This window comes from Vavraia culicis (genome assembly GCF_000192795.1).
Source record: "Vavraia culicis subsp. floridensis unplaced genomic scaffold supercont1.34, whole genome shotgun sequence".
Lineage (NCBI taxonomy): Eukaryota > Fungi > Microsporidia > Pleistophoridae > Vavraia > Vavraia culicis.
Window position 1 is genome coordinate 23,452 of NW_007360637.1, and position 24,338 is coordinate 47,789.

Consider the following 24,338-nt stretch of genomic DNA (forward strand, 5'->3'; position numbering starts at 1 on the left):
ACATTACGCTCATGTGTATGGCTGTAAAATTACATTTAGCCATTAATTTGATAATCTTACCAGATAGGTATAATTACCATGCCTGAAGTTCCGTCACCAGCTAACCCGGAATCTTGTTGTGTTAACCTGTGGGGCGGTTCAATCAGTTTGAAAGATACTTTGACGTACGATCCAGGAGCATTTCGATGCCAAATTCGAATGTAATGACATTGTTTAATTATTTGTTGATAACTGATTAATTGAAACATACTTAGGTAAGCAGCTGACTCATTTGTAAGAATTTATGATAGATGGACGTTAATTGATCAAAAACAAAGCGTCTGACCCGGAAGAAATCCCATATGTGCTGTTGTTTAATGGTAATATAGATGCAATGCTAAAATACGACCTGTTTTTCACCGCTGCATGTATTTGCTACAATGGCATGTTCCGATCACAGTTCATTGTTTTTCGTTCCTTCGTACCCTTTGAGATGAAGGAGAACTTTTTATTTCAGGGCCAGTATAACCAGACGTATGTCACGCGTCTTGTGAAAATGCGACCGCTCATAAACCTCAGCGCGTGCAAAAACGCTACAATACTGCCTAATTTGTCGGAGAGCAGTAATGCGAATGGACCTGTCGCTTTTGTTGCCCTTTTGTACGTTGATGGCACGAACAAAGAAACTATTTTTGACGAAACGGGCCTCATAAACAAGGAAAGAGTTGTAAAACCGTATGAAAATCTCACGTACTATGTTGAAGACGAGAGCTGTCGAGTCGAAGTAATATTTGAGCCCGAAGGCCTATTCGTCACCGGACAGGTGCTCGGTTTTCTCGCTGAAAAGAATACACACAGCTTAACCATCAAGGATGTAATTTATCCCGAACAGTTAGAACAGACAGGTCAGCCCGAACATGATGTTATTTGCTTTATTGCCGACCTAAAAATACGGAATAGCATGGGCGAGCTGAATGTTGTCATCGATTACATAAGTAACAGCAAAAGAGTCACCGATCTGGTGATCATTGGTGATTTGTTTGACGAGGTTACCAAGGAGAACGCTGATCTTCTTACCCAATTTATAGAAAATTTTGGAGCGGACACTTTTATAATACCAAATACAAACGACCCAACGAATAAGTTGCTACCTCAGCAGCCGATAAGCAATCGCCTGATCGATTACAACTGCCTTTTTCTTCCGAGCCCAGCACAATTCGAAACGGGGACTAAAATGCTTTTTATACCACCCGTTGCTGTCAATGATATAAAATTATACGGAGAAACATCAGCTATCAAGATAATGAAGATGCTTGTGAGAACAAGACATATATGTCCGACAGCACCTGATACAGTCGGATGCATACCGTACAAAGACGAGGACCCGTTTATTTTGAACGAGATGCCCGACTATGTTTTTACACTTGGTGATAAATTTGAAAAGGAGATAGGCAAGATCACCTATTTCGTGCTGCCCAGCTTTTCAAAAACAAAGAAAGTCATCATTTTAACGTTAGATAAGTGCAATTTTGAAACAATCGCTCTAGAGTATTAAATAAAGACGGATATTCCATACGGGTGAATATTGAGTGATAAATACTCAGCTACTCATGTAATACAACCGCTTATATCATCATACAGGTATGTTACCACATAAAACCTTAACTATTTATTTTTTACTTTGTTCACTCCAGATTACTCGAGGCGTACCTTGTGCCTGGATATACATCCCGTACTTGGTAAAACTTCATCCATAGACACAAGAAATGTAACTTTCCAGTTGATATGTCGCTATAAATGATGTGCTTTTAACCGCTAGGCCAATGCACCACCGTGAAAAACACTTATGTCACTCAAATTCAGATCGTAAACGGCAGAATGTTCATAAACTAAATTAAAAATGAATGAAATCATGCCAAATAAAAATGGTAAAGGGGCAAGCAAAGATCGGCACAATTCGTTGTTTAAAGGTTGCAAACCAGATTTTAATTGGCAAGGTCCATTTAGACTGTCGTGTTACCGAGACATAAATTATAGCTCAGCATGAACAAAAAATACTTTAGTACCGGTACTCACCGACCTATCAGTAGCTAATTTCAACTATGACGGTCTTTTCATCATCCATTTCGTACTTGTAATGCGGCATGGCCATCAATTCTACTTCAAAAAACACGGTCGTGTGCGACGGACCATCAACATACAGGCTCTTCAAGCACTTAAACAGCTTGTTATTAGAGCCGACATAGAACAAATCTCTCGATTCAATACCTAATATAGCATCGTTATACTTTATAAGGCTTCTTTTCTCCTTTATTTGGTACAGCAATGTTTCTATGTCTATTATCGGAAGAATGGCCACTCCCTGCCACGGCAGCAACTTGTCAAACATGTCAATTTTTATTTCGGTTGGAAAAGAGTTGAAAATAGGGTGCATCTCTTTCGGCACCAGGCCTTTCGACTGCGGCGGCATAACAAGCATTTGCTGCTGAAGACAGTCGAGCGGCTCTGTTCGCTTGTTCAAATATGGCATGCTTCGAACGTTCGCAATATCACAGGCAAAGGGAGCGTAGTCGTATGGATAGAACCATTCCCAATTGGTGGCGCCCTTTACATAGTACTTGAATACCCAGCTCAATCCCAAGATGTATTCTCTACACACTGTAATAACCTCTCGCTCTGATTTAAGGCTCAGCTTGGTGTCGTAGTAGCGTGTCTTGCCATAGGTGGTCTCTAGCGGAATGTTCTCGAAAAATCCCTTTATCTGGAATCGGCGTCGTGTATCTGCCAGAAGCTTTTTCTTCTTGACGTAAAGGCTATCCTCATGCTGCGACAATATTTTAAAGAAGTTCCGAAGCACAGAAAAATCGATTTCGCCTTTGTATGTGATGTATTTTTTTGTTTGGTTGAAGTTCTCGGCGAGAAGTTTTGTCAAAATTTCGATAGCCTCAAAACGCACATCGAAACACTGTAAGGTCGGGAGAAAGTCGTTCCCTGCAAGAAAGGACATGAGTATCCAGTCATCTACCATCCTATTGAACTCGTATGACGTGTGCACTAACATCGAAAGTTCCTCTGAAAGGATTCTTTTGAGCACGATCAGGTCGAAGAAAATACACGAGAAGAGCGCAAGCTTGTTACAGTAGGTGCTCAGATGTCCTTTCTTGCCACACTTTTCGCAGTAGTGCTGTCGTTGCAGATGCACAAACTCGAGATCCTCGCGCATGATCTTCACGTTTCGCCCATGCAGCGAAGTACCGAGAAAAATAAGATCTGCGTCTGGTGAATAAATCGTGTGCTTCAAATTCCTATTTTTCATCTTCCGTATCAGTGTCATTATTTTCTGTTCTCCTTCCCCAGCCCTACGCCCATTACTGTAAATAAAGCACAGGTTTTTATACTTTGGATCGTTCACGAGTCTGTTCCGGATGAATTGATCCATTCTCTTTTCCAAATCATACATGAACCTGGTGCCCGGTGTGATCGCATTCTTGTCAAATGCCTCATCTTCTGTGAGCGAGCTTTCCTCCAGCAAATCGCTGGCATGTTTGTCATATTCGCCAATCTCAACGTCTTCAGGCTCAGCATTTTCCTCGTTGCATTTTCTCTCTTTTCTTCTGCCGTTCGCTTCATCTGCGCCGCTGTTCTTCTCGTCCGATGTAGAATTATCCATCAAGCCAACAAAGTCTACCTTGTACTCGTCCTTGATTGTCGATGCCTTTGCTAACTTTTGAATCTTTTCCTTGGTTTTCTCAACAAAATTTACGCTTTTTGTGCTTTCAAAGCTCTTCTTACTCAGCTCAAGCGCTTCAATAATACTCCTGTACCTCCTAGACCGCTGCTGATTAAGTTTTGCTCGCGGTGCCACCCCATCCGTTGATATGACAATCATTTTCCGCGGCAAACACTTGCTAACAATGCTGTCTATGTTCTTTTCCACGTTTTGCATCATTTCGTCCTCATTAACCGGTGTTGGTCCGTCAGAAGGTGCGCATGATATATGAATTATTGCGTTAAAATCTATGTAAAGAACATCTGTTGGATTGTTTGGAGTAGCCTTCTCGATTACCTGCGGATACTTTTTGGTGAGCCAGCGAAAGAGGGATGGTACGCCCATAAATTTTACCCTTTCTTTATTTTTTAAATAAATAGGTAAAAATTCTTCAACGGCCAAAGTTTGAGAACACCGGTAACAAAACACGGCCATCATCCACCGGTACTAATTCCAAGGTGACATAGCTCAAAAAATTTCCAGTTTTGTTGATACCATTTATCCTTCTATCTCTATAGAATGATATAACTAGAACGAAAAACAAGGATGTTTTCCGGCAGATAATTTGATGGACCTAACATTATTTCCTATCACTCACCGGACTAACACGGATCAAAAAGTGCTCAAAATCTTTCATCCACCAAACAGGTTCATTTATTGAAATTGTAGTTTTTCAGTGTATGATTTTTAGCATTTCCTACCGTGTCTACTGGGTAAATACCAAAGGCACCGTAAATGCCGACGGTAACTGTTAGTTATGGCTGTGGAATTGTCATTACAGTCTTTTAGACCCGGTAGCCTGTGAGTTAACGATTATTAAACGGTAGCACAGGTGCACATTATACATAAGCATATCTGCTCAATCACATGACAAAACCGTTTATTACTAGTGGCAGTTTACCCACTTTAACATTGTCTACCATTCTTTGAGTATCAGCACTGAGAGGAGCATTCACTACGTGCACTAGTTGTGCAATAATTTATGTTCGTTCATGTTGGCAGCTCTGCGGCCAGCGTTTTATGGTCTGCAATCTTTTTATTGATTAATTAATTTTTGTTGATTTACCACCACTTCTCCTCATTTATAAATGAGCAGGCGCACCGAGAAGAGGTTTCCAATAATTTTTGAAGAGCGCATTTACTTACCACATCAAAGAGATTTTTACTAAAAGGGGTTTATTCATTTCTACACCGCTCTCACAAAACATGCTCTTCCTGTATTGAGAAGAAGAAACAATATTTTCATTGAAAGCGACTTATTCACTGTTTCATACTCCATTCTCTAAACAAATACACCTTTCTGGTTCGCTAGGACCGATCATGACTGCCAGTTTTTGGTTCATAAAGGTGACAAATAATCAGAAAAGTATTTTATCCGTTTAGGATACTACAAAATACTAAAATAGTGATATGTTGCTGTAATATAAGACATTACGTATTTATTATCGTATTTTAGATTACAGAACACATTTATCTACGTTTTTTGCGTATTACTTCGTTGTAACGAGGTTTTTTGAATGCTTGATTCCAGCTCGGAAGTAATTTAAATTATAGAAGCCTACATTTTGAGCAAAAAGCGCACAAACAATGATGATGTCCGCCACCAGAGACGGTCAGAACACACTTTTTCTTTTAGCATGTTGTGCAGCACCGAATCATCTTGATGATTCATTTTTGAGAATGGCAAGGATCTTTTCAGCGTCCAAAATCTTTTTTCGGCAAATGAGTGCGATCTTCTCCATGAATTCATCGGTAAATTCGACGGTGCTCAGGTAATACAAAATATTAGCACTGCTCGTATCATCTATCATACCCGCAAACAACTTTATAAACGGATACTTTTGCATATCATACATGGCTTTGTCATACCCATCGACCTTAATTCTGTAATAATCCTGTATTATTTCTTCCGTTTGTTCTTGATTCATAGAACTCTCCCGCTTTAAAACATCAAGCTCGTTTTCTGATGAATTGTTGGTGTACAGATCATCGATGAGTTCCTCATCGCTGCTATTATCCATCTGAGGGATGAAAAATTTTACTTGGTTATTGGCACAGGTTCCTTTTTTTGTTTTGGGCGATGAGCAAAATCGATTCTGAGGTGAAAGCATAATACACCTAGTCTGTAGCACGGCAGACCTCACAATGCCTGTGAAACATCCCGCCTAACGGTACCACGTATTGATGAACATTTTTTGAGAGCAGTGCTCATCACAGCACATGCTTACAATCCAGCGGTATGTTCCGACTGTTCATGTTTCTATTACGGTCAGCCTCTGGCCAACCCGTTCATCGTACCAGCAAAATCATAAAAATAAGTCAAGAGGGCACAACCGGTATGTGAATAACCGTTTATTCACCTAAGCGGCACTTTTTGGTACGGTGCATTCAAAGCAACAAATCACATTTATCTTGCACTCAATTCCATTTTTGAGCATTTGACTAGGTCGCAATGCCACAGATCAAATGATGCGGCATTCTTCGCAACCAAGTGCAACGTGTTAAACCTTGTTTTATGAACGCGTGCCATTGGTAAATGATGAGCTCCTGTAACATTGCACTTCGTGTTACCGGTAGTTCACAGATATCATCAAATGTAGAGCATCGCTCACAGTTTTGCTAGGTTATTTCACCAATTGAACGAGTACGTTCTTCTTGGTACACCACGAAATAAGAGGCCGAAGATTTGATTTGTAAGTTGCTGGGCGCATTGCTTCTTCTCTGGTACACTTTGTGCCGCCTATTCTTACAGTTTCTACTTCCAATGTCAAGAAAGTTTGAATGTCCCCTGCTGTGCGCTGTATTTTTGGTATAAAAAAACAAATGTTCATTGACAAGGCCATAATTGCAGGAGCCTGCGATTTTACAAAGAAGCTCATTCCTTATCGAGCTAGTAATCATTTTGGAAATTGTACCATCTAAACCATCGAATTGCATGTTTATCCATACAATGCCTCAGACAGCGCTCGCTTGTTTGACACGTCAATGATTGCTTCCATTCCAAATTTAAGGGCGATGCTCGAAACGTCTTCATCACCGAACTGTGCTGTTCAGCATTTCATACCGGCATGTCCCACTGTCCTAAACCATTCTAATGATGTGACATACGCAGATAAATTAAAACTAATGCTTGCACGATGAGTAGGAAGTGTTGGAATAAAAACGGTGGTGCGCTTCGTCGTGCCAGCCGACCGTGTCTGTTCTCCCTGTTACTCCCCGGTTTTCGTGTTTTTTGCTTTCGTCTGCATTTAAGAGAAAAATGCTATCCCCTGCAAATGACTGATTTTCTGATCCTCTCAACGCTCATATTCATCACGTCCCTGATTCTGTGTTTAATACCACGCTCACTCAACAGAGTGGACAATATAAAGAAATTCTATCCACACATAACGGTGTTTGCTGCCGGCTTTATGTTAGCGATGCTGCTGCTCGACTTTATCCCCCATGTTGCTGGTATATGCAAGCACGGCAGTGGTTCAAAACACGTTGCCCACCATTCAATCGATGAGTGCGAGAACCCGCAGAGCTGTGATCAGCACCAAAACGATACCAAGAAACACGATGACCATCATGACCATTCCCATTCGCACGGATTCTTTGGGCCGAATCTGGGCTTTCTTATCGCTGGCTGTGCATTTATTTTTCTATTGAGCATCGATTCAATCGTGCTCCACCACTCCCATTGTGACAACGACCAGATCGTACAAATGAATGACGGCCTCAACCACGGTGCCCATGGACATTCGCATGCTCATGATCAGATTGGAACGTGCAACACCAGCGCAATCAAGGAAACAAAATCAAAAGTACAGGCAATCATCTTCATACTTGCGCTCTCGCTGCACTCGTTGTTTGAGGGTCTTGCAATCAACAAGCAGCGCACTTTCGGCATATTTGAGGTCGGAATCATCGTGCACAAAATGCTTGAATCGTTTGCACTCGGCTTCACCGTGCACATGGCAGAATTCTCCTTTGCGTATTCAATTGTTCTGATCACGGTGTATTCCATGCTCACACCTCTAGGAATGGCGATCGCGTATCTCTTGCCGTGTAATAAGCTTCTTAGCACGGCGTGCAATGGCCTGGCACTTGGCAGCATACTATTCATCGTCTGTGTGGAGATGATCCCGCCAAATTTCCACAGCAAATCAAGCGATCTGACGAAAATCGCCTCGTTAGCCACCGGGTATGTTTTGACAGCTGTTATAATTCATTTTATGCATTGCTAGAGCAGTTCAAATAAAGCATTATGATTTTACCGGCACTATGTTTTCAATTTTAGCAGTTCAAGTAAAGCATTATGATTTTACCGGCACTATGTTTTCAATTTTAGCAGTTCAAGAGTAAACAATAAGCTTATTTGCTCTTTAAGGCATTGTTAGCGATTGCAGAACCGCATTGGAGCGAAAACTCCGTTTTGCTGCCAATGCCTTTCCTCTTCACGATTTACCTAAAAAAGGCAGAACGTAAAAGCAAAGCAGTGCATAACATAGACTCCTAGCCAATGAAAAGGTGTTTATTTGAGTGTTGTGGTATGCGAGTAACGCACTTTAACAAAAAATATTTATGACTGGTCCTGAGCAATGGCAAAATTTACATGGTGTAAACAAAAAATTCGAAATTGCACCGCACCTGTTCTCAATTGGTAGCAAAACCATTTCTATGCTGTTACGCACATAGGACAGCAATCCTTTACATTGATACGGTTCGATAAACCATCTTAATACCAAAAATTTTGATAGTAAACTGTTTCTGTAAAAGAAACGAATTTTCAGTGTTGTAGCCGAGAAATGAGAGCAAACCAGAGGTAAGAAGGTCAAAATCGTAAAATTTGTTTAGCGTGCCGTTGATAAAGCTTTGTTGCAAATATCACTCATTAACAATTCTTCAAGTTGATACCTGCTCAACTAATGTAACGAGATCTGATAGTTTCCAATTTTGAGTGAATGATAAGAATTTGTGTTATAGAAGTTTTGGTGTGGTGTTAATTATGCTTATAATTTTTAATCGTACTATTACCACGTTTATACGCCTCTACATTCTTTCCATGTAGGATTTTTACACAGCATGCATTCGGCATGGATTAAAAAAGGAATTGTTCAAAAAATGGTTCTTTTGTGATTTCAACACAACAAAAACGTTGTTAAATGTTTTTATGGTTGGTGCTGCCGAATTAGGCGAAATATCGGTGTATACCGTTGTGAACAAATGCAAGGTATGCTCTCGCAGGTGAACACTAGCTTTTTGACAAAGGACAAATCAACAAATCGGTAAATTCAGCACACACGCTCAAATATCGTATTTTTATCTTTTCCACTAAATGTAACCGTTTGTCTCCGCTATAACATCTGTTAATAACGCGTTTTCCTGGTCTGCTGGGACTGACCGTGTCAAGCCGTATTTTTTATTGGCGGATAACACACAACCTTGATCTCGTCCATCTCTTGTGCTGTACAAGGCATACTTTCACTGTATTATTGCATTGTATCAAACTCTACGAATAATTCTGTGGGTGGTGTGCGATTTCCTCCGATGCCACCGGAATGTTTGCGAGTGCTACAATTCACGTACAGCCCTTCGTTCCCAGGAGACTTCGCTGGTATACTACACTGTAAAAAACAGTGCAAGAGCACTTATGCAATCTGTGCTCACTTCATCGCGAACCTTTTGGTTTCATGTTATGTCGCTACGTGCCAATCCCCTATGAATCTTTCGGGTGAAAGCTCAGAGTACGATGAGTTCGGCAATAAAATCGAAAAAGAGATGGTAAATTCTTCCGAAACTACGTTTGAATCTATTTCTGACAGAATTGACCTTTTAAATAGCGATGAACCGATATACAAGGAACTAAAATCAAAGGTTTACGACATAGGTGCCTTTGAGAACGACTACTTTGATGCGATCGCTGCAATACCAGACAGAATATTTAATGTTGTTGTTCTGGGGAGCAGCTCAAGCGGGAAAACAACTTTTATCGAGCACTTTAATACACGCGGTGCGTGCGACAGCACCGGAAATGCGTGTATCCGTACGCTTTACGAAAAGAAATTTGGTATCACCACACGAGTATCACCTAGCACCAATTTATACAGCGATTCACACGGTAGGTCAAAGATAGTAACATTTATAGACACGCCCGGACACTGCGACTTCATTCGATTCAACACGGACTTGTTCAGGTGCACAGACAATTTTGTTCTCACGGTGAGCATCACAGAGCCTTATTCCTTGTACTACGATTATATGCTCAGGAAGATGAGCGGCAACATTATTTTAGTGATAACAAAGGTTGATTTGGTCGTTGATCGCGGTGCAGAGTTCATATTGGAGAGAATAAAATACTACGAAAGACCAAGTTTTTCACATACTTTGTTGTCATCATCTAAGTTTAAATTTATAACAGACGAGTTAGGCAAGGAGAACATTCGCACGATTTGCGAGTGTTACGCACAGGGAGTGGTACAAGAATCGCGAGAATCAAATTTTATTGACAAGTTGGTGTACAAATCTTTAGAAAATAGCTACAGCTTGGGATGTATTTACTTCAACCGACAATTGTACAGGCTGCAAATAGGCAGTACATTCGAGCAGTGCTCCTCTTCATTTTTGGTTAATATAAGGCACAGTGTTGTTTCTCTGCGTATGACAAATCTCAACATTCCGTTCTACGTAAGATGTGAGCCACATAAACCGGATCAGAGGTTTCAGAAATTCCCTGTATCTGTGATGATAAAAGTGAAGCTGCTTCCGGTTGAAGAAACGCGGTGCATATTCGTCAACAGTCGCATCAAACTCGTGCAGGCACCGGCGGGTGAAGAACTGGTGGTAATTGAAGGTCCCGGTGAGCGCTATCTCGACCATATGCTGTGGGAGATTAGAAATACTATGAATGTTGATTTCACAGTTGTTTCTGTTTTTTGCACGTACTACGAATCGTTAGATTGGGGACAGGGAGCAAATGTAGAGCAGAAATGCACACAAAGGAGCAAAGCGCAGAACGGCGATTCGCCATCCACAATTGTATTATCGCCGCAGGAAAATAAAAAGATAAGATTAAAGCGGATATCAACATTTGAATGCTTTTACAGTGCGAATAACAGTGTTTTACTCCGTGGAGATAGGGAAAATAGAAAGAAGCGGTGCAAAGTACTAGACCTGCTCTCCAGAGGTGTTGCAAACATGGCCGGCATCGTTAATCTGAGCATCGAGCTTGACGCAAACGAAGACGACCAGAAAATTGCGAGAGAAATAACAAGTAGCTTTGAGGCACACAGCAGAATAATTTACATTTACACCTACAAAATTCACGTGGTACTGAAGGAAACGCATTTGGAATCGTTTGAGCGCGTTGTTCAGCGCAGGAGAATCAAGAAAATACGAAGAACGTACGTAGGTGCACTGGATGTCTATCTCGTAGTGGGTACTGTCGATGCGATCGAAAGTTTGGGAATTGAAAGCGATTTATCGTTGTGTGGACGTGGTGAGATCAGAGTTAATATGTTAGCTCATAGATGTATACAGCTAAGTGAGCGTAAAGCCAAGAGAGTGCTTAAATTAACAGAGGAGCTATTGAACGTAGAGAATGGAGCTGAGAAATAGGAAATCTTAAATTTGATCAAACGATTGAGATGGTCGTGTTGGTGGCCGTTGACAACGAATAAATAATTTTGTTCTTCTACCGTTAGAATGCTGAGAAATTCTTTGAATTGACTTCCAAGGATTGGCACGATGTTCTCAACATGTCCATAGGCGTTCTATGAAACAAAAAATCATTTTTGTGTTGAGCATGCTGTTCATAAGCTCAATATCAAGACGAATGTTTGTATTTCCTGCGTGCTGATGGCAATTCGGCAGTATGGTTTGCGTATAGGAACAAACTTATCGGAGAATGCTTGTATTGCCTTCACATAAAAATATAAATGCTTCAAATGAGATCAGCATAAGGCTTTATTTGCTTGATTGGTTTTGTTCTGCACCATCAGGACATATGAGCTCTTGCCAATATTTCTAAGCTGATATTGAACAATTGTTCAATATCTTACCAAAGTGATGATTATCACTGTGTAACGTATTTCTCTTCGAAAGGAGAAGTTCTACAACCATAAATATCGTATTACTGGTCAAAGCCCCCTTTACATGTCCTGGTGAACACAACACATACATTCTTTCCAACGTTTTTATCTTCTATTCATGTTCTGAGTTGGAAACGATGAGCGTTAGAAATGTAGATTTTGCTGCGAATTGTTACCGAAAAAGTATTAAATGGATGAAATAATCATTTATTCGTTATTTCAGAGAATCTCTCCTCTGATTTGTCAGTTTTTTGTTGATTATAGGAGAGAACATATAAATGTTGACCGTGTATCTGGAGCATGTACAGAAATTATCTTCCGGTCATACTCTTTCTGTTCCATTTGGTTTCCACCATGCTATTTCCGAATCCAAGACGGCAAAAGATCAACTATTTTCTTCAGTATTTTGCTCGTGGAATGATTCTTAGCATGATGGTCGTGTGCATGCTACCAGGCATCTTCAAAAGCAGTTCGTTCTTGCCGATAGCATGCACATTTTTGCCGTTTATACTGCTGAGTCTGTTTGAACGAATATCAGCGAAAAGCGAGAGTATGAGTGAAGCAGAAAGATCTACTTTCATGAAGAAACTGAGCCGCAGACAGAACATAATATTTGTTCTTGCGGTTCTTCTCCACACACTAAGCGATACGATTTGCATTATGGACGTGCCTGACATCAACCTGCTGAAGTCTATGGTGGGATATGGCATACAGAAATTCTTGGAGTCGTCGCTGATCGCAATATTTATCCATTTAACCGAGATCAGAATGCCACTCACCTATTCAATCGTATACATGTACGCATTGAGTGCTCCAGTAGGAGCACTGCTGGGTATGTACACTCGAGGACATACATCGGTAAACTGTGCAGATCTCAAATGTGGTCTGACGGGAGTGTCGTTCGGTCTGCTATTTTTTAACTTTGTCAGCGAATTGTTGTCAGGAGGCATCCATCACCAGGATGTTTTACACGGGAAGTATGATAGCATGGGTCTACTTGCATACGGATTAGGATTTTTTGCTATGACTGTTGCGGGATATTCGTTCACAGTTTTATCGAAGGTTTAATTAAATGCCCGATTTTTGATACAACTAACAAAGTTTTGGCATCACCAATTAACAACGCCGTGATTTGTGGTTCCAGTGGGCCAGAAAAGTTTGCTTGGTTGTTTGAATGGCATGGTTTGATATGCGGCAAATAAGTGACTTTTATTAAAGAAATAGTAATTTACAGTTATAATAGGGAAGTTCAACTTTGCAATTCAAGTTATTACCAGTAGCTTCAACCAGCCGTTTTTCAGAAGGAGGCTAATCAGATTTTTTTACATCATAGACATCAAATCACGTTTAAGGTTTTGTAAAATATTTTATCTGCCAGTAATACGCTGTAAATGTAGAAATGCTTTGGTAAGCATTGGTTGTTTGCTATAATTTGTAACTAAACTGTATTAACATTTTAACTCTTGCGAAGTGCCATTAGCTTGTGCTGCGTTTAGTAAGGATAGAGGCTGAGTACGTTTTTGCAGTCCAGCTAAGCAAATTCTTTGATACTCTTTAACATCTGTAATTGCAGTTTTAGTTTACACATCGCCAGAGTGTAATTTTTGAGAATCCGATTTACCCCATGGACATCCATCGGAAAATATTTATTGCCTACAAAAAAAGCAAAAAGTTCCCTTTGCTCTTGGAAATCTACAAGTCGCTTAATATCAGGATCCCGCACTACTTATCTCACGTATACATCAAGAACCATTACAACAGCATGGAAGACTCGTTTATCAGGCTGCTGGAAAAGAGCACAATACAAAAATACTTCCGTAGCATGCTCTCCACGTATTCAAAAATGCTTGTAAGTGCTGATGTACCACGAATCGTTTTGATACTGAGCAACATGTGCTATATCTTTGAACAGGATCTTGTTTTAAACGAAATAGATGAAGGTAGAATATACAGAATCGTGATGGAATTGACCGATAGATTCTTTTACGAGGATACGTTAGAGGTGAGTGAACGAGCTGGCGTTAAAACCACAGATGAATTGAAGTTTTGGTTGCTCCGGCTTTTGAAAAATATTAGGATATACTTTCACGATGAAAGAGAATTCTTGATTTTGAAGTATCTTGACAATTGGGATGAAAATGACACTTCAAAGCTACACAAATATTTGAAAGACGATCTTTCAGATAATTTAGCACTCCTTCACAAAGTGCTGATGCAAGATAACACGTATTTCGATCCTGAAATATACGCAATGCTGGTATCACTGTACAAAGAAAGGATATTCGGGCAGGATAACATGTTTAATCAGCAGTTCTTCGATAGTCTTGTTCTAAAGGATAATATGAATGGCAAATATAGGAATTTACACCATATTAAAACGGAAAAAGAGATGAACAAGCCGAGGTCGTCGTGTAACAGGCACATAAAATTGATGATGAGACAGAAATTTACTAAAAAAATGAACTATCGCATTCTCCAAGATTGTATCGAATTAATTCAAAAACGGTATGGATTGAACAGAATACCTGAACTGGCTCGATATAGCATAGAAAATCTTCGGTCGATCGGCGAGAATCGGATCGAAGAATACATAGCCGAAAATAGAACAGCGATCATTGAGGATTTGAATGTTAATAAGGTTGAAATCTTAGCGAAGGTTCTCCGAACAGATAACTTTACCAGGTCGATAGTTTTTGACTTATTTGATGTAAAGAAAACCGTTAAAAAAAATTACAATGAGTTGATAAGCTCTGCATCACAGGCAGTAAGTGATTCTGAACTAAAAATTACCGATCAAACTGCAATTACCAAAGAATACCACGGTATTAAAACGTATCAATTCATTGAAAATATTGGTGTGGGCAACTACGAAGTAGTGGATAACAAAAAATTGGGAACGGTCGATAGTTTGCCGACGAGCTTCGGGTCAGATACGAGTATAAACGATCTCAATAATTTGCTTTTATTTAACAATGTAAAACGGCTTGCCATCCGAGTAGATTACGATTATGGAGTGATAAGAAAGATATTTAACATTCATAAATCCGTAAAGATAACAGGAGTGTTGCTAGAGGGATCCATCAATTTTGATTATTTAATACTTTTGAATGACGCGGTAACCAGTAAAATTCTGCGAAGGAAGAGTCTGAATGGGTTGTTTTATAAACTATTGTACAGCGAATTAACGGGAAAATCATTGGTATTAAAATACAGAATTCTTGGTTCGTTGGTTCAGCAGTACAGAGAAATGGACGTTTTTATCGTAGAGAACAATTTACATGACGTGGAACAGAGAGGAATAAAAAAATTGAGTGGTAAGAACGGGAACATCCAGAAGAAGGCAGCAAATGATAAAAAAATGTACAAAAGAACCGATAATTTGGATATAAACGAAGATAATACTGAAATATTATCTGTCAAAATATGGGATGAGGTGCAGGTGTTCGAGATCGAGGAGATCCCTTACATTTTGGAACTACTAATCGCATGTATAAATAATACAAAGAAAGGCTTTCTACTTCGTAGGATAGAGGCGAAAATAGAACATTACATATCGCTGCACAGTTGTTATTTTTATGGGAGAGACATGAATTTGTTCTTTAAATTTCTTGAAAGTATCCTACGATACGATCTGAGAAACAAGAAATTGCTGTCTAGAATATTTGATTTTCTCCTAGAATATGAACAGGAAGAGATATTGAATGTACTTTACGAGCACAATCGTACGTTTTTTCTGTACTTATGTGCAGGCATTTATAAAATAGACAACTATACGACACCGAATAGCATTATTTGGGATGATAAACATAGAAAAATACTATATCGTGTTCTTGAGTCACACTGAACAGACATGATGCGTTCAATAATGTGTTGCTTAGATGTTAGTAGCGCATCGATCCCGTGATGTCGTTCAAAGCTTCACAATAAAATATATGAGCTCCTATCCTTGATGCCATCAATCCATTTAGCTTTTATTGAGGCGATTACAAGTGCATCGTGTCTGAGATATTTGTGGTAAAAGCTACCATGTACGGGCTTTATGCCTTGTATGTGTTAGAGAACCATGGTATACGCACTATATTATCAAATTTGAGCGTTAAAATTGCTAAATCATCAGTTCTTCATACGAGCACTGAACAAAATGTTCCTCTTGAGTGTAACTATGCTGTGTCATTTATGGCTTCACAGTTTAACAGAAACGCGTTGATCATCGTTTACCAAAATTTTCAATGTATCAGGATTTTCCCGATCGATCTCATGAAGCACGAAATTGATGAATTATCTAATCTGCGAAGCATATTTTTGTTTTACTTCAACTTTCAGGTGCACATGCGTATAATTTAGTAATCCTGAATCTTTTTTAGACGAGCGGGTACATCAACATAATCACAGTGTTTGTGTGAACAAATGAACAATCAGCGGTAAAAACACCTGAAGAACGTGATAAACGTTATTAAAAGCCAATAATTAGCACTAAACAGTTTGTTTGGTTCATCTAACAAATATGTGTGAGCTCAAAAGTGCTAATTATCAGTTAATATTCCCTAGTATTTGCAGATAGTGCTCATTTTTACCAAATGAGTAGTTTAATGTGCTAATTTTCATGTTTTGCTGTAATAAACTCTGTTTAGGGTTAGTAGTGTTTGCATCCCCCTCATATGCTCCATTACACTATTACAGAAGAATACTACAAGGTGAAACTGCTGATAAATTCAGATGACATATGCGATTTTATGGAACTTTCTAAGGCACTGGCACTCCAAAGGAACACCTTCATTGTATCGGTGAGCATGTTTTACAAGGTGCTTGTCTGTAGACCAGAAATGAAAGGCAATGTTCTAAAATGCGCTGTTATTCTCTTATCATGCAAGATAATGGAAAACTTTCGAGGGCTTTCGTTCGTTGTCGAGGCAGCAGGGAACCATTTCAACGTTGAGCCTGACAGGGATGATATAACTCTCATGGAAATGGATATTTCTGAAATGTTAAACTTTGATTATAAATACGTTGATTATTACACTTACTGTGGGTCTAAGACGCTGTTAATAGCACGAGATAAGAGCATGTTGGTCTATGTATTCTCATTTCTAACTGATTGTTGTTTTTTGCCTTTGCTGACGTTCTTTAGAAAAAAAGATGTTGTTTTTGCCTGTATTTTTCTGGCCTTGAAGGTTTTAAAGTCTGACATCTTTAAATGTGGAGAAAACGCGGGGCCTGGCATTGACCAAGAGGTAGCTGCAGCAATGACTTTAGGTATGAAAATATCTACGGACGAAAGCAGTTTAGACAGCACACCTGTTATACAGGATATCGCGATCGAAAATAAGAGAAGAAAGCTTTTTTACAAAAACACGAGAAAAGCACACAAACTGAAGGAAAAGCTCTTTAAAAAATACCGGCCGCATTTACGGGTCGAGCCAGAGTTTCTTCATGACTTAGAAATGGCATTCAAAGGATTTGAGTACTCAGCCGTGGAAATACACTTCATTTGTAAGGAATTACTTGATTTTTACGCAAAAATGCTTTGACAGGACCGACCAACACGCGATGAAACATATCATTTGAGTATTAATGAACATATTTTATCATAAATATCAATAAATCAACCACTGAGCAATCATTTTAGATTTTTCAAAGAGGGAACAATTCTGTCCTTCACCAGTTCTAAACAGTTGATAGCACTGTTCAATAGATTAGGTATCCTACTCACATTAATACCTCCCACCAAGGACGTACCAAAAAGTGTTTTTCTATTTATACCGTAACAGATCACAAAATTCGGCAGCTTACAATCCTCTTCGGCTGCACACAAATCAAAAAGATTAACCTCCGTGTAAATGCCAACAGAACAGCTCAAAACCAAATCCAACATTTGTATGCCCACATATGCGCAGCAAATGCTCACCGAATTAACTATAGCAGAGAATAAACTACCGTTGTCCTCCAAGACAAGAATATCGATATCAACCGACGAGGTTGGCCTCGGAATCAGAATATTTCTGAAGAGATCATAAATCTTGTGTTTTAAATCCTCTGCAAGTCTGTTCCATTCGTTGACTTCGATACGAGCCGACTTGTTGATGGATAAGGCCATGTTGAAACTAAGCTTTGTGTTTTTTGGTTTTGGTCCAGCAACAGATACTCTTATTTTCGTCAATCCTTGTGTGTAAACTATTGATGGCCCGCTCATGTAACATATGTCCACGAATCTAATCTCGGACGGCAACCTGCCATCAACTCTCAAATCAAGCTCATTCAGAACTTCCATAGGGCCAGAAATATATTTTGCAAAAAATAATCTGTGGCAGGATAGCAGTTTACAAAATATTTGCGTAGCGGCCAGTACATTTTAAGCAGTATACGCATGGTTAAACATAGAAGTCACCTGCTAATCGCCATATACATACGTTTCTTGCCGAATACAATAAAGGAAGTTTATATATTTACTGTCGGACTACGATGCGAATGAAAATGATCCAACACCGACACTTCGTAGTGTGTCAGGATAAATAAATGTACCTTTATTGAAACAACACGGATTTTGAATTAAACATGAGTTTTTATAACAAATTAGTTCTAAATTTTTTGAATAGTATTTCGTTTCTCATTAAAATTTGATAATAATAGGCCCACATACAACGACTTTCACCGGTGACAGGTTTAATAACCAAGATATAATTTTACGGACTTTTAATATCAAAATACCTGTTCTGATGCGTCCTTGTTACTAATCAGCTAACTATTTCGTGATACCAAGGACTTAAAGGAGCCAGGCTTTTGCTGATCGCAAAGTATCACAAGTAATTTGCACCCCCTTTATGGGTCGCAAAAAAACGAGAAGATCACAGATCAAATCATTGAAGTCCAGATTCAGAATGGAAACACGTTTTAACTGTCCCCGATGTAACAACGAGCAGGCTGTGAGGTGCACAGTGGAACGTAGCACAGGAATAGGAGTTGCGTACTGTACGCTATGCGAAGCAAAGTACAAGTGTAGAAGTAATAATTTGACAACACCGATTGACGTTTATTCGTCATGGATTGATGAAATAGACAAATAAATTTATGATTTAACATTGGTTTCGGGTTTGCATCTTGTAAATGATTCGATATCGCCATAGAAGATGATATATTGCTAGCGTGGAGCGGTAACAGTTTTGAGAGCTGTATACTATGGGCATCTGGTGAAAATAATTTGTGGAGCAAAGCCTGGCAGCACGTTTTATACGCAATGTAAATGATTCTTTCACTAAAACCGAAGTTATACGCCGAATTCCGTGTATTATTTGGCATTTTCCACAGTATCTTAAGCAGCAATAAAAACGGTGCTCAATCCAGTTTGAAAATGTGGTTTTGCACCACCATTATAAGTAAATACTGTAGATGTGGGCTATTTTTGAGATCTTATCTTGCATAAATAGAAAATAATCTCATTAATTTGCTTGTCGTTTAGAAAATTCTCAGCTAAAAACTTCCTAATTTCACCGAGTTTACGCGAATTCTTCAGTTTTAACGGACCCTTATCTACAACAGACTTGTAATATACGTTTCTCACTTTGGCGTACTCCAAATTAAAAATTCTTTGATCATAACTCGTCTTGCTTTCGCATTTTAGTATTTCTAAAGCCTTCTTTGGACCAATTCCTCGAATTCCCACGGTGTAGTCATTTCCCATAAATACACTCAGTTTGATCAAATCTTCTCTTTCCAAGTTCAGTTTGTTTTTAATATTCTGCATGGTATACAACTTTGGGCCTCTAAAATAGTCTTTATAAATCCTGCTAGCACCAAATAGAAATACATCATTGTCTTCCGTAATGACTGCATCAACCTTTAAATTGTAAATTTTTTCGTTAAATACTTGGTTGTTACCTAGATATGAATATCTTTCTTCCGTTTTGGAAGTGCTTTCTCGAGTACTCCGTTCTGATGCGCATTCGTTGTTGAAGTAGCCCAGCTGTGAATCGGATTCGTACGGTGCATCAATATAGGAGACACCCAAAATATTTAAAATCTTTTTCAATAGGACTGTTATACCTTGCAACTCATTCATCAAGTTCATGCTCTTCATTTGTATTTTTTTTTCAAGTGATTGAATCCGGTGGCGCACACATTCCTCTATTTCACTGCTCAACCCTTCCTCGAGGACAGTAACTTTTTCCTCACTATTTTCTTCCGGCACTATCACCAAATGGTTGTTCAAGGCAGTAGCAGGTTCACCACGTATTGTGCTTGTGCTATCTATTTTACACTCTATGTCAAGGCCTGCTTTATCCTTTGTGTTTATATTTGGGTCAGCTTGCAGATTGGTTGCTGCTTTATCCTTCTCTTCAATCTGATTGTTCAGTGTTTCTAATTGCTTATCCTTGTGTGATGTTGAGTTTCCAGCCATTAATGGACTATTGTTCGGATTCGTTTTAGTCTCTCTGATAGACTGTATCATATTCTGGATATTCTTAGATGAAAGGCTTTTCGTTTCATAATTTGTTTCTTTTTCACTATTTCCAGCGTTTCTAAGATCATATGACCCCTGTATTCGGTTCGTATTGCAATTCGTTACAACATGAACATCATTTCCACTGTTTGTCTCCTTATTTTCGCTAAAAATTGAATTTAACTCAGTTAAAAATCCATCTTCGCCTGTAATTTTATCGCTTGTAAGATTGTTATCAGTTTTTTTCGGTTCTATCTTTTCGTTAACCTGAAAGAGGCTCAAATCATCATTTTCTTCTTTTTTAAGTTTCTTAGCCGTTTCATTATCATAATTTAACTCGTAGTACGACCGACAGTCTCCCATTATCCGCTTGTTCTTCGTGTTAGACACTTCGTTGATCAGGTTGGTGATTGTGTACGCCCTCTCAATTTTCTTTAATTGGTATTCAGAAAATTCTTTTCCCCTCATTCCGCGAAACCCACACGATTTGAATGCATTTGCTTCTCTGAGCTCATCCAAAATTTTCAACTTCCTGACTTTTGATAGACTATCAAAATTCTTTGGCAAAAAATCGTCCTTCTCTTCGCAGAACAATTCATTATAGTCCATGTTTACACGGCTCCACTCGTTGTAATAATTGTGTGCTGTGTCTAGCTCTATTGTTTCTTCATCCCCTGCATCAATCGCATCTTCTCCCCAATTATAGTCATGATTTCTCAGCTTATAGCTCACAACATCTTCGATCTCTTTTAGTTCTTCCATATTCACTTCCCGTCCATGCTCACAGTTTTTATATAGAATTTTACACACTGTACACACTTTATTGTTCCTAATTTTATCAAAATGGGCTTTTAGTTCGTTTCTCAGCCGCATCTCGTTTCTTTTGGCAATTGTTTTGATCTTCTCAACAGGTGCCTTGCTGTCAAACACAAAAAATAGTGTGTTTTGGTGATACAAAAGGCCTACTACGCGCTTGACAAAGCTGTATATTACGTTCGTTTGAGGTACATTTTTATATTTGTATAGCCATATGCTTGCATCTATTGCTAGCCGCTGGTTCTTTGGTGTATCTGCCGTATGGCACTCCTCCAACAATTTCCACAGACCCTTTACACCCATCGACCCGATTTTTTTGCTAACGGTATTTAAACAAAAGGAGGCTCTGCGAATAAGTGAGTAAGAAGGCAAAATTTTTAATTTAATTAATTTTAAAGGACCTATAAATTACCTTTTGAACAGTAAAAGAGACTGATACGTTCACTAGACTTCATCAATGGTGGAAAAGAACTGCAATAATTCATCGGTCATCTCCTTATTTTTTTATTCATATTCGTACGATCTTTGAAGGAGTTTTTACGTTTTCGATTCATTTCAACGTCTTTACCAGCCAAAGACGACCGTTTATCGGTATTTGATCTGTTAAATCGCCGAGATGATTTGGCTGTCTCATCCGTATCCGACTTGATTTCATGTGTACCATCTCTTTTCCATTTCAATCGTGGCTTACTGCTTGTTTTTTCTTGTTCAAATGCTCTGGTTGTTTTGTCAGACCGGTTTTCCCTCCGTGACCGTTCATCCCAGACATTTAGCTTCCTCCCATCGTTTCTTCTGCTTTCAATCTTCTTATCACTGACAGCATCACCAATGTTATGCATATCTTCATTGCCAGTTGGCTGCTTGTCCCTACTTTTCCTTTTGTTAAACATTCGTCGTTTGCAGGCAGCCCCATCCCTTTTTCCCTTCTCCGTACAATCAACAACAACATCATCCTTTTTGTTAAAATTTTTCTTTTCCAAATCATTTAGGACTTTTAGCGTTGCTTTCATGGTGTTCAAGTAGATCGTCTTCTCAAGATTTGTGTCATCACTCATCACCGAAGGGTGCTGTGGCCAAAAAAAGTGATTGTAAACGTGTGCAGTAGAGCACCGTGTAGATGTAAGGATGAGCGTATTTTGTGATGTTGTCTGTAGTTGAAAGACATAGCTGTCCAAAATGGCTTTATAGTGATAAGCCCGAAATTATAAATGATTCCGGATTGTTTAATCGGTGGCTGAAAATAAATATGGACGAGTACTTGTGAAGAAACAACTTCTTCCCGTTCTGTTGGACAACGCAAATAGTACCGGTGAATTGGGATAAAAAATCAGAAGTATTCATGAAGATGATAGCAAAAAATTCGACAAGTACTTCGTAAAGCAGAGATCGAATTTATAAGGAAGTAAAGACCAATTTATGAATGCTAAAATATGTGTAGTACATTAAAAGAATCTGTAGGAGAGAAGTGTGCATGAAATGAAGTGAATGAATGCGGCGGACAAAATTTTGAGAAGCTCAGAAGAAAGGAAAACTTGCAGGATACACGTTGAAAAGATACTTAAAGAGCCGAAAACACATGAAGAATGAAAGAGCTGGAAGAACAAAGGAATCAATTCGTCTTCTCATAGGATAAAAGGTCAATTAAAATTGTTATCGAAGAAAAATTTAATCCTAATGTGATAGGCGAGGTATTTAATGAAATAAAGTGATTAATCAAACTCTCTGTATTTGTTATCTGCGTATCTAAAACGTAAATCTTTGCTTTCTTCGTTAAATTACCGACCAGATCGCGAAGAAAAGTTTTTAACTTTTCTTTTACGCTCAAATCCAATTCCTAAAGGAATTAGATTGACAGTAATAATAGGAGGTAAAGATTAGTAAAATAGAGATGATGACAGTTTAAAGACAATAAAGCAGATTAATAGAAGTTTTCAATTAGGAAATTATACGTTATTGTCATCGTGTGTGCACATATGATGGTTCGTGAGTAAATGCTTGGAGTATCTTGAAACGATTACCAAGTCGAAATGTACTGAAAGTCGATAAAAAAATACGAGAAGTTCACAATAACAATAGAAATAGGAACCAAAAGAACACTCAAATACGGAAACGAATTTTACCTCCTATGTATATAAAAAAATATATTTATTAAACCGTTAGGGGTACATGGAAACACATACGGCTACACTATTTCTTTTATCGGTATTTCTTTTCTTCTTTACACTTTTATTTTCTTTTTCCTACCGGTTTTTCAAAAATCTACAGATATCCTCGTATTCCAAATGCTTTGCAGGTGGTATCATACTCAGCACGCTCATATTCCACATATTTCCGGATGTATACCAAAGTAACTGCGGGTATCTTGGGCAGCTGTTCAGCGGAATCAGCTTCCTGATCTTATTTTCTATCGACAAGCTGTATTTGTACGTTAACGATAATGAGAATGACTCTCTTCCGAAGAATGTATCCAAGGCACAAGCATTTATCTTTATAATTGCGCTCAGCTTGCATAGCTTCATGGAAGGATTAGGTATACCAGCGAAGGAAGGCAAAAGTCTGGTGTGGTATTCATTAGGATTACTCGGGCACAAATGGATTGAGGCGTTTGCACTGAGCGTGTCGGTGCATACATCGGGATTTGAAATGAGAATAGTTTATGCTCTTCTGACGTTCTATTCGTTCTTAACGCCCTTTGGCACTTTGATAGGTATGGCCTTGATAAAAGTGCTAGAAAATAATAAATATTTCGATAATCTGACGAGTATTCTGAACGGTATTTCCTGCGGTTCATTTTTCTACATCGAATTCATTGAAATGCTCAACTCGGAATTCGATAAACAAGGTATGATCGCAAAGAAGAAGAATAGGAAAAAAGTGCTGGCAATATTTGTAGGATTTGTTCTGATGACGTTGGCTGCACTAGGTTTTCACTGGGCTGAATCTAAATAAAGCTTGCCTTTAACTTAAAACACGCACTTAGCGTATTTTTTCGTTACGAGTGGTAACGATTATTTTATGGTCTGATCGCTGATACTCAAATCATTACTTGTCTCTGGAGGTGTGCTGGATCACTTTATCACGATCAATATACAAGCAATATTCATTCAAAGAATAGCTTGGGTGTTTTTGTTGGTGTTAAAGCTGTACTACATCTGTACGATGAGCTCATCCCACTAATTCTGCTCCTGCACAGAATTTTCGCGCTACAGTATTTTAATTTAGCAAAAATCTAAAATTCGTCCGTATAGCCGGAACGCTCAGCGGTAAA

At 38.8% G+C, this 24,338-nt stretch overlaps 14 protein-coding genes across 14 annotated transcripts; 9 read left to right on the forward strand and 5 right to left on the reverse strand.

Moving 5' to 3' along the window:
- Window positions 1-373: 373 nt before the first annotated feature.
- VCUG_01863 (uncharacterized protein) lies at window positions 374-1,534 on the forward strand (the record flags this gene model as incomplete). Its single annotated transcript, XM_008076685.1, has 1 exon — window positions 374-1,534. The coding sequence occupies one exon, from the start codon at window positions 374-376 to the stop codon at window positions 1,532-1,534; it is 1,161 nt and encodes a 386-aa protein (XP_008074876.1).
- Window positions 1,535-1,677: 143 nt separating this feature from the next.
- On the reverse strand, window positions 1,678-4,186 carry VCUG_01864 (uncharacterized protein; the record flags this gene model as incomplete). Its single annotated transcript, XM_008076686.1, has 1 exon — window positions 1,678-4,186. One exon carries the CDS (start codon window positions 4,184-4,186, stop codon window positions 2,063-2,065), a length of 2,124 nt encoding a protein of 707 aa, XP_008074877.1. The 3' UTR covers window positions 1,678-2,062.
- Window positions 4,187-4,886: 700 nt separating this feature from the next.
- Window positions 4,887-6,565, reverse strand: VCUG_01865 (uncharacterized protein). The gene has a single exon (XM_008076672.1). It carries the CDS (start codon window positions 5,857-5,859, stop codon window positions 5,404-5,406), a length of 456 nt encoding a protein of 151 aa, XP_008074863.1. The 5' UTR covers window positions 5,860-6,565; the 3' UTR covers window positions 4,887-5,403.
- Window positions 6,566-7,023: 458 nt separating this feature from the next.
- Window positions 7,024-8,058, forward strand: VCUG_01866 (uncharacterized protein; the record flags this gene model as incomplete). The annotated part of the gene is made up of 1 exon (XM_008076687.1): window positions 7,024-8,058. One exon carries the CDS (start codon window positions 7,024-7,026, stop codon window positions 7,975-7,977), a length of 954 nt encoding a protein of 317 aa, XP_008074878.1. The 3' UTR covers window positions 7,978-8,058.
- A 1,222-nt stretch (window positions 8,059-9,280) lies between these two features.
- VCUG_01867 (uncharacterized protein) lies at window positions 9,281-11,429 on the forward strand (the record flags this gene model as incomplete). Its single annotated transcript, XM_008076688.1, has 1 exon — window positions 9,281-11,429. One exon carries the CDS (start codon window positions 9,281-9,283, stop codon window positions 11,345-11,347), a length of 2,067 nt encoding a protein of 688 aa, XP_008074879.1. The 3' UTR covers window positions 11,348-11,429.
- Window positions 11,430-12,120: 691 nt separating this feature from the next.
- Window positions 12,121-12,888, forward strand: VCUG_01868 (uncharacterized protein; the record flags this gene model as incomplete). Its single annotated transcript, XM_008076689.1, has 1 exon — window positions 12,121-12,888. The coding sequence occupies one exon, from the start codon at window positions 12,121-12,123 to the stop codon at window positions 12,886-12,888; it is 768 nt and encodes a 255-aa protein (XP_008074880.1).
- Window positions 12,889-13,444: 556 nt separating this feature from the next.
- VCUG_01869 (uncharacterized protein) lies at window positions 13,445-15,664 on the forward strand (the record flags this gene model as incomplete). The annotated part of the gene is made up of 1 exon (XM_008076690.1): window positions 13,445-15,664. The coding sequence occupies one exon, from the start codon at window positions 13,445-13,447 to the stop codon at window positions 15,662-15,664; it is 2,220 nt and encodes a 739-aa protein (XP_008074881.1).
- Window positions 15,665-15,846: 182 nt separating this feature from the next.
- On the forward strand, window positions 15,847-16,164 carry VCUG_01870 (uncharacterized protein; the record flags this gene model as incomplete). Its single annotated transcript, XM_008076691.1, has 1 exon — window positions 15,847-16,164. The coding sequence occupies one exon, from the start codon at window positions 15,847-15,849 to the stop codon at window positions 16,162-16,164; it is 318 nt and encodes a 105-aa protein (XP_008074882.1).
- A 314-nt stretch (window positions 16,165-16,478) lies between these two features.
- VCUG_01871 (uncharacterized protein) lies at window positions 16,479-17,348 on the forward strand (the record flags this gene model as incomplete). The annotated part of the gene is made up of 1 exon (XM_008076692.1): window positions 16,479-17,348. One exon carries the CDS (start codon window positions 16,479-16,481, stop codon window positions 17,346-17,348), a length of 870 nt encoding a protein of 289 aa, XP_008074883.1.
- A 2-nt stretch (window positions 17,349-17,350) lies between these two features.
- VCUG_01872 (uncharacterized protein) lies at window positions 17,351-18,088 on the reverse strand (the record flags this gene model as incomplete). Its single annotated transcript, XM_008076693.1, has 1 exon — window positions 17,351-18,088. The coding sequence occupies one exon, from the start codon at window positions 18,086-18,088 to the stop codon at window positions 17,438-17,440; it is 651 nt and encodes a 216-aa protein (XP_008074884.1). The 3' UTR covers window positions 17,351-17,437.
- Window positions 18,089-18,502: 414 nt separating this feature from the next.
- VCUG_01874 (uncharacterized protein) lies at window positions 18,503-21,373 on the reverse strand (the record flags this gene model as incomplete). Its single annotated transcript, XM_008076695.1, has 1 exon — window positions 18,503-21,373. The coding sequence occupies one exon, from the start codon at window positions 21,371-21,373 to the stop codon at window positions 19,211-19,213; it is 2,163 nt and encodes a 720-aa protein (XP_008074886.1). The 3' UTR covers window positions 18,503-19,210.
- On the forward strand, window positions 18,639-18,937 carry VCUG_01873 (uncharacterized protein; the record flags this gene model as incomplete). The annotated part of the gene is made up of 1 exon (XM_008076694.1): window positions 18,639-18,937. One exon carries the CDS (start codon window positions 18,639-18,641, stop codon window positions 18,879-18,881), a length of 243 nt encoding a protein of 80 aa, XP_008074885.1. The 3' UTR covers window positions 18,882-18,937.
- Window positions 21,374-21,431: 58 nt separating the features above from the next.
- VCUG_01875 (uncharacterized protein) lies at window positions 21,432-22,125 on the reverse strand (the record flags this gene model as incomplete). The annotated part of the gene is made up of 1 exon (XM_008076696.1): window positions 21,432-22,125. One exon carries the CDS (start codon window positions 22,123-22,125, stop codon window positions 21,559-21,561), a length of 567 nt encoding a protein of 188 aa, XP_008074887.1. The 3' UTR covers window positions 21,432-21,558.
- A 1,111-nt stretch (window positions 22,126-23,236) lies between these two features.
- On the forward strand, window positions 23,237-24,028 carry VCUG_01876 (uncharacterized protein; the record flags this gene model as incomplete). Its single annotated transcript, XM_008076697.1, has 1 exon — window positions 23,237-24,028. The coding sequence occupies one exon, from the start codon at window positions 23,237-23,239 to the stop codon at window positions 24,017-24,019; it is 783 nt and encodes a 260-aa protein (XP_008074888.1). The 3' UTR covers window positions 24,020-24,028.
- Between the last annotated feature and the right edge of the window lie 310 nt (window positions 24,029-24,338).